The sequence below is a fragment of the Polyergus mexicanus genome, unplaced genomic scaffold (genome assembly GCF_030449975.1).
Source record: "Polyergus mexicanus isolate NDT 795.1 unplaced genomic scaffold, iyPolMexi1.0 SCAF_9, whole genome shotgun sequence".
Classification (NCBI taxonomy): Eukaryota; Metazoa; Arthropoda; class Insecta; order Hymenoptera; family Formicidae; genus Polyergus; species Polyergus mexicanus.
Window position 1 is genome coordinate 6,614,518 of NW_027223329.1, and position 8,119 is coordinate 6,622,636.

The window sequence follows — 8,119 nt, forward strand, 5'->3', positions numbered from 1 at the left end:
AATCTACTGCTCTGTTTTACTCTTGAGCCTCGATCTTGCACACGCACACATATGCACGAAAGTGTTGCATCGTAAAATCTTTTTTATAAAGCTTCTAAACTCACTTTTCTAAATTCACTTATACTCTTTGATAAAATGCCGAGTGCGGGGTTTACTGATTAGGCACATGCAGATTACAAATTTGTTATATTAAGTAAATGTTAACGACAGAAGCCGATAACAAAACTGTAATTTTCTCATTTTTTTTCACTTCTCATATGAAATCGTAAACTCTGCACTCCGTTATTATGTATACTTTAATTATAGAAAAGGATTTGTTGATATTTATAATCAACAAACAGATTTTGCATTTTAACTTATATTCGCGTTTTTATCGGTAACAGACCTTTTAGGAGCCCCTTAAATCTTACTGCTTAAGTTTTTTTATGTCCCACGGCTCTAAGACCTAAAGCTAGTCACACACATTTTCTATAAGACGTAACAGTTAAGTTTCGATCAATCGCGTTGCTTGATTTGACCGTAGCTGAATCGAGCAACGCAATTGGTCGAAACCTTATTGTTATATCTTACGGAAAGTGTGTGTGGCCAGCTTAAAACTTAAGAATTTCAACCACAGATTAATAGACAGATAGCCAAAGGCTCGGATGAAGGCGAGACCGGCATTTCCATGCAACACTCTTTGCCTTTACCGATTTTGCCCCTGGTTTGAGTCTGGGCTACATTCCGTTGACTTTACCAAAACACTTTGCCCCTGGTTCGAATCCCGGCTAAATTCCTTTGATTTTATCAACAGACTTTGCCCCTGGTGCGAGTCCAGGCTAATTCACTATAAGACGAATGAAATGTGAGAGAGGCTTGCCTCTTATTGTTTCGCTCGCTCCTGAGATAATGATAAGAGTGAGTGAGACAATGACAATGTCTCATCCCTATATTGTCTTACTCGCATTCATATATTCGTCTTAATCACTTTCAATGCTCATCTCGTTCGCTACAAGCTTGTTGCCGACAAGCGGCCGATGAGAAACTATGAAAATTTGTAAAAGAGAGATAAATATATTATTAAACAATAAAAGTATTATTGTTTTTATTATTTTTAAGTGATATATTTACACATATAAAAGAAATTATACACACATATACATATATACAAGGTGTAACAAAGCGCCCGTATCAGCAGTTTTTTGAGGGACCAACGCATTTTCGTGAAAAATGTTTTATTCAAAAATTGTAGTGCTCTAAGTGGCGCATTACATAATAATTTTAGTATAACCTTGAATAGCACCATCAAGGTCATATAAAAATCACTTTGAATTTTTTAAATAGAACCCCCTATTTTTCATTACATATTCTTATAGCTTACCTCAAGAGCTTTCCAAAACACTATAATAAAGCAAATTTAAGAAATCAGGCTTTCATGTGACATTACAAATTACGCACTACTATCCGCGTTCTGGCTCCCATTAGCCCGCGATTATTTGAAATTTACTATAATAAAGTATTTTTTCATTAAGTACTTCTTGAATTATTTTAATCTGACATATTTTGATATGAAAAATAAAATATTTCGTAAAATATTCAGTTTTCGATAATCTTACTGTAATACTTTTATGTACAGAATAATGAGACAAATCAATTAATGCAAAAAAAAATAATTGTTTAAAAAAATACATTGTAAATAATTTGTTTAAAAACAATTATTTTTTTATACTAATTGATTTGTCTCGTCATCTATACATGAAAATATTACGATAAGATTATCAAAAACTAAATATTTTACGAGATATTTAATTTTTTATATCAAAATATGTCAGATTAAAATATAAAATAACTTAAAAGGTACTTTTAATGAAAAAATACTTTATAGTGTTTTGGAAAGCTTTCGAGATAAGCTACAAGAATATGTTATGAAAAATAGGGGGTCCCATTTAAAAAATTCAATGTGTTTTTTATATGATCTTGACGGTACTATTCAAGATCGTACTAATATGATTATATAATGCGCCACTTAGAGTTCTACAAATTTTGCATGAAACATTTTTCACGAAAATACGTTGTTTCCTCAAAAAACTGCTAATACGGGCGCTCTGTTACACCCTGTATATACAGGGTGGCTCCGAACGTTCCAGCCAGACTTTGAGATCTTATAGGAAATTTAATTCTGAACGAAAAATTTCCTATAAACATGGATCGAAAAATGTTTCCTTAAGAAGTTATCACTCAAAAACTTCTGACGCAAAGGAAATGCAAAAGGTGAAAAGAAAATGAAATAAAAAGAAAATGAAACTTAATAAATTTTTTGAAAAAACGATAAAAATAAAAAATAAAAATCTTTCTTTTATGAAAATAAAATAAATTTTTTTAAACTAAAATAACACGTAATAGTAAAAAATGAGTAAAGACGTGAAAAAACTAACTGTTCTCAAAATGTCCCCCCTTAGTTCCAATACACTTTCGGCATCGAGAGAAACAACTTTTGTTTCGGTACTTTTTGTTAAAAGACGCACATTTTCCATGATATTTAGAAAAATGTATAAAATAATCACGATTTCAGAGGTTTTGAGCGATGACTTCTTAGGAAAGCATTTTTCGACTCATGTTTATACGAATTTTTTTGTTCAGAATTAAATTTCCTATAAGATCTCAAAGTCTGGCTGGAACGTTCGGGCCACTCTGTATAATAAAAAAGTAAAATTATAATTATAGTGACTTTTGACTCATTATAAATTTTATACCTTTTCATTTATTGTTCTTGTGTGGTGGCCTTTGTAATGTCTATACTTGAAAATTGATATATATGAATATCGACTTTCATTGGAGTGTAATTTTGATTATCTGAGTGATTTTTTTTTAACATTTTCTGCACAATTTTTTTACTAACTTTTTTTACTTTTTTGCAATATTTTCGACATTATCTTCGACAAGATAAGAAATTCTGGTATTTTTGGGGATATATGGTATGAGAGTTTCTTCAAATATACAACTTCGTAAATCTTCTTTTTTTAAAATATGGCCTGCACATAATATCCTGCCTTCTGAAGTAATGCCGGAAACTACTTAATAAAGTAAATTTTCATTATTTGTTTATACATTAATCTACAGTCTACCGAAAAAACGACATGCGTTCCAATAACACTAAAGAGTAAACAAATACTTTTACAAATGTTTTTGAAAAAGTTTGGAAAACATTTTTAAAAACATTAAAATAGTGAGTTAAATCACTTTTTATTTATTGAAAAAAGACCTAAATTTTAACATTTAAAAAATGTTTTTTAGATGTATATAAATGCGTTATACAAATAATTATCTATTATTTTTTTTAAATTTATTTTACATTTAAAACTCATGTTTTTTTTAATAAAAAGACATTTATATTAAAAAATATATTTTTAATATACAGGGTGTCCTAGACCACACGTACACCCCTTTTCTTTCAAAAACTAAGCATTTTAGAGAAAAACGTTTTGAATAAAAATTGTATGGTTTTAAGAGGAACATAAGATGGTGTCATTGGTTTGATCTTGGATGCGGGGGGTAAGCGAGATAGCATGGGCGGCGTACGTGCGAGCGAGACAGCGCGAGTAGCGTATGCGCAAGTAGGATAAGTATAGCAGGGTGAGAAAGCGAGGCCTGCGAAGTTATATACATATATTTACAGATATTTACAGGGACGACTCTGTCGTTACAATATTAAATCATTAAATATTAAATATTAAAATTACATTTTTTAAACATAAAAGGATCATCAGCTTTAAATGTGAAATAAATCTTTTTAAATATTTTGCACATATTACATATTTTTTATTTTATTACTTAACACGGTGTACTTTAAAAATTTTTAATTAAATTTTATTAAAAAAAATTATTTAAGATTTTTAAAACTTGACCATTTCTTTATTTTTCACAAAATTCAACTTATTTATTTATAAAATAGTTTTGACATTTTCAAGAATCCGATTTATGTCGTGTTTGATGTTATTTTAATCGCAAAAATCTTATGAACCCATTAAAATAATTTTTAAACGGATAAAATGTAAAATATAAAAGTTTTTAATGATTTATATGAATTTAAATATCTTGTGAAATAAAAACTAAGACTTTCATTTCTTCTTTTATCTTTTTGAAAGTAATTATAACGGACTCATGAGATTTTTACGGTTAAAATGACATCAAATACGATATCATTCGGATAATTTTTACTTAATAAATAAAAAAATTGTTTGATTTGCATCTAATTGAAATTCATCCGAATATTGTATTATTTTAATCGCAAAAATCTGTATCTGAATATTTGGTGTTATCTTAATCGCAAAGATGTTATTAATTAGATCAGTAAAATTACGCTCAAAAAGATAAAATAAAAAATATTAACATTTTATAAAAGTTTTTATATATTTGATAGGTGCACTCCGAAACATTTGATGGAGTAATTAGGGCGAAGAATCTTGATCTTCGAAGCGAAAATAGCTTCAAGCGGAGCGCACCTATTGTTATATGTTTATTTTCTAAAGACTTATTGTAGTATTATTAATTATCTTATTGTTTTAATTATGCTTATATAAATTTGTATCTAATAGTCTTTAATGTGCATAGTTGCGCATTATAGGGCATCCAACCGAATTTATAAATTAAAAAATAAATTAAATTAATAATAAAATAAATTAATAATAAAAAGCTATAAATTAAAAGCATAATTTGATTTAAATGCATGATTGCTTAAATGCTTGATATTTTTGTTCCAAGAATAAGAAAAAAGGTAAAAGTAATTTATTGCAGATATTTTCTACATTATATTCAATTAAGACTAAGAAAAATTTATTTCATTGCACATGCAGATATACCTAAAAATACTTTATTTAAAATAAAGTATTTTAAATAAATATTTTAAATAAATATAATTATTAAATACTTTGCTGCAAATTTGTTAAGTAAAGATTGAGAATGTAGTTACTGCATTGGCCGCTAACCACGGTATGGCTCTGAAACCAGTGAGAAATGCCGGTCTCGCCTTAACCCGGGTCTTTGGCTATCTGTCTATTAATCTGTGTTTCAACCATACAGGATTTTCAGCGTAACTTACGTTTGAATATGGCTGCCTTACTGTTCGACCATGATTGGTCAATTTTTATGTCTTAAGTCTTACTGCTTAAGTTTTTTTATATGCCACGGCCCTAAAACTTAAGGCCGGTATTCATAGTCAGTTCTTATTTCAAAACCGTCTTAAGTAATGTCTTATGCGGCGTCTACAATAGAGATTTTAAGCCCTAAGCCTTAAGAAATTGACCAATCACAGTCAAGTATAAGAAGAATACTCGACTGTGATTGGTCAATTTCTTAAGACTTAGGGCTTAAAATTTCTATTGTAGACGCCGCATTAAGATCTAATACGGCTCTGTGAGTTCTGTTACACGGCACCCTTAAGCGGGTTTAATAACATCCGTAGTTGTGAAACTGGCCAATCACAGCTATTCCTCTAAAGAATGGGATGAATGTGATTGGCCAGTCTTAGAACTAGGGATGTTATTAAACCCGATTAGAGGTGACGTGTAAACGTAGTCTGTGATTGGTTTAGGACATCTTAAGATTGTGCTTAAGACGGTCTTAAAGAACTGACTATGAGCTCTGTTACGCGGCACCCTTAATCGAGTTTAATAATATTCGTAGTTGTGAAACTGGTCAATCACAGTTATTCCTCTAAAGAATGGAATGATTGTGATTGGCCAGTCTTAGAACTACGGATGTATTAAACCCGATTAGGGGTGACGTGTAAACGTAATCTATGAATACCGGCTTAAAGCTGGCCACACACACTTTCCGTAAGACGTAACAGTAAAGCGGGGAGCACACACTTTTGCATAAGCGCATAATCACAAGCATAAGGAAATTGATTGGTCCATTTCCTTATGCATAAGGAATCGATATGCATAACCAATCAATTTCCTTATGCTTGTGATTATGCGCTTATGCAAAAGTTGTACTCCCCGCTTTACTGCTTAAGTTTTTTTATGTGCCACGGCCCTAATACCGGTCTTAAAGATACATTTTCATGTGCTGCATACTTATGCAGCAAAGAAGTCACGCGATCGAAATGGACAAATCAGCGGCCCAACTGTCGTCACTCATTCGTCTATTTCGATCACGTGACCTTTCTGCTGCACGAGTTTGCAGCATATAAAATTGTACCTTAAAGCGGGGACATAAACCGTAAGCATAAGAAAATTGACCATCTAATCGACAATCCTAATCAAGTATTGGGTTTTCCGTAAAAGTGGAAGGATTACGGAGAGCCAAATACTCGATTGGGATTGGTCCATTTTCTTACGCTTATGTCTTAAGTCCTTACGGAATTTTGTGTGTGAAGGCCTTAAGGCTTGAATCGCTATTTCCATATCCATAGCAACGTTGCCGGATGTGCATGTTCATTTGTGTACATCTGGGGCCCGGCGTTTCCTGTCGTCGAGGTACGCCATATTATCGTGAATCGACGACACGGAGTGTTTGCTTGTTGGTGCTTTCCACATACATTCTTTTTTTTTTTTTTATTAATATCTCTAGAAAAGATTAATAATGAGCGACATCGAGGTGAGTACAATGTGATTCGAATCTCATACAACAAGATTTGCGTTGTATGAATTACGATAATACGGTACGGGCAGACTTTTCGAGACAGCCATTATATCGATCCAACAACGCGGTTTTATAGCCATTATCAATACCACGCAAACACATAATACTCGATACGAGACTCTTTTGTCTATTAATCCTAGAATATATTTTAGCAATAAATATGACTTTAATATGTTGAATTCCCAATGCCATACGATAATAATTGTAAAAAACATTATTTTAATAAAAATATAAGGTTATAAATATTGAAATTCAATCGTTTCCAGCAATTAGTCAATTAGTTTATATTACTCTGTGATATTTAAAATTATATGCACAATACGATGTGTACAATTATTGTATTATTGTTAATATGGTATAAAGAAAATTCTTACATTATAATTTTTAAGTAGATTTAAACGAAATGTATGTCTGTGTATATATATATATATATATAAAAGACAGTTTTCATATTATCTCGCAATAGAAGAACATTATTATAATGAATTCTGCTATTTAAATTCAATCTAGTGTATTAAAAGTTATCTTTTATATTTCAAAATAATATGCTTATTGAAAAATTTAACTGTTTTTATATTTAACATTTTTCTTGTACTTTTCATTATATTCAAAAGATGTAATACATATGACCATATCTTAATAATTATAATAACATTAATTATAATGGCACTAATTAGTTAAACAATTTTGAGAATTACATATTTCTGTAAAATTATATTTACATACATTAGATAGCAATCATATAACTTTTCCTTAAAACGTAAATATAAAAGATAAAAGATTTCATCATTAAAATTATAATGGGTTTCCACCATAGGGAGGAAGTTAGTAGATTGCTGATCTGTATTCAACACACACACACACACACGCGTCCCAAATCTTGTATTACTTGCTAATAGCAGATTCTTGAAATCATTTTAAAATGATTTTTTCTCAAAAATGTTGAGGCATCAATAATTTCCATGTTACAAGCAATTAAAAAAGAAGGGCTTTTTGCAAATTAAACTTTATAGAAAGTTAAAACTACAATTTTTAAGTTAATTTAATTAATTTCAGATAGAATTTACTTTAATAGAAAGAGAGAATTTTAATTTAAGGCTTAGTTACAAAGATATATGATGGAAAAAATTGGAAACAAAAAATGACTTTTCTTAACATGTTTGTTGAAGAAAAATCATTGCCAAATCTCAAGAATCTGTTATTAGCAGGTGGTGCGGTAGGGTCATTCTGTGTGTGTATATATATATATATATATATTACATATAATATATATATTTAATGTTGCATATATAATATATATAATAAAAATATAATAACAATTTAGTTTTGGATCTCTACAGTCTACATAATAGAATAAAATATAATAATAAAATGAATAGCAAAGTGAAAATTTGTCCATTGGCATTATAACAGTAAAATTTTTCATGTTTTCGCTATAGGAAGAAAATTATGTAATCGCTCTTCTGCATAGTACTCTGCGTTGATACCACTGCTT

At 30.0% G+C, this 8,119-nt stretch overlaps 1 protein-coding gene across 3 annotated transcripts in view; it reads left to right on the forward strand.

Moving 5' to 3' along the window:
* LOC138936348 (transformer 2) overlaps positions 1 to 8,119 on the forward strand; it is a 12,201-nt gene that overhangs the window by 706 nt on the left and 3,376 nt on the right. For 2 of the 3 annotated variants that reach the window (XM_070301672.1, XM_070301674.1), the window contains exon 1: positions 6,445 to 6,579. The exons of the other annotated variant lie outside the window; for it this stretch is intronic. In XM_070301672.1, the coding sequence (XP_070157773.1) occupies positions 6,565 to 6,579 (15 nt within the window). In that variant the 5' untranslated portion in view covers positions 6,445 to 6,564. Of the gene's footprint in view, positions 1 to 6,444; positions 6,580 to 8,119 lie in introns of those variants that run through there. 3 annotated transcript variants of the gene reach the window in all.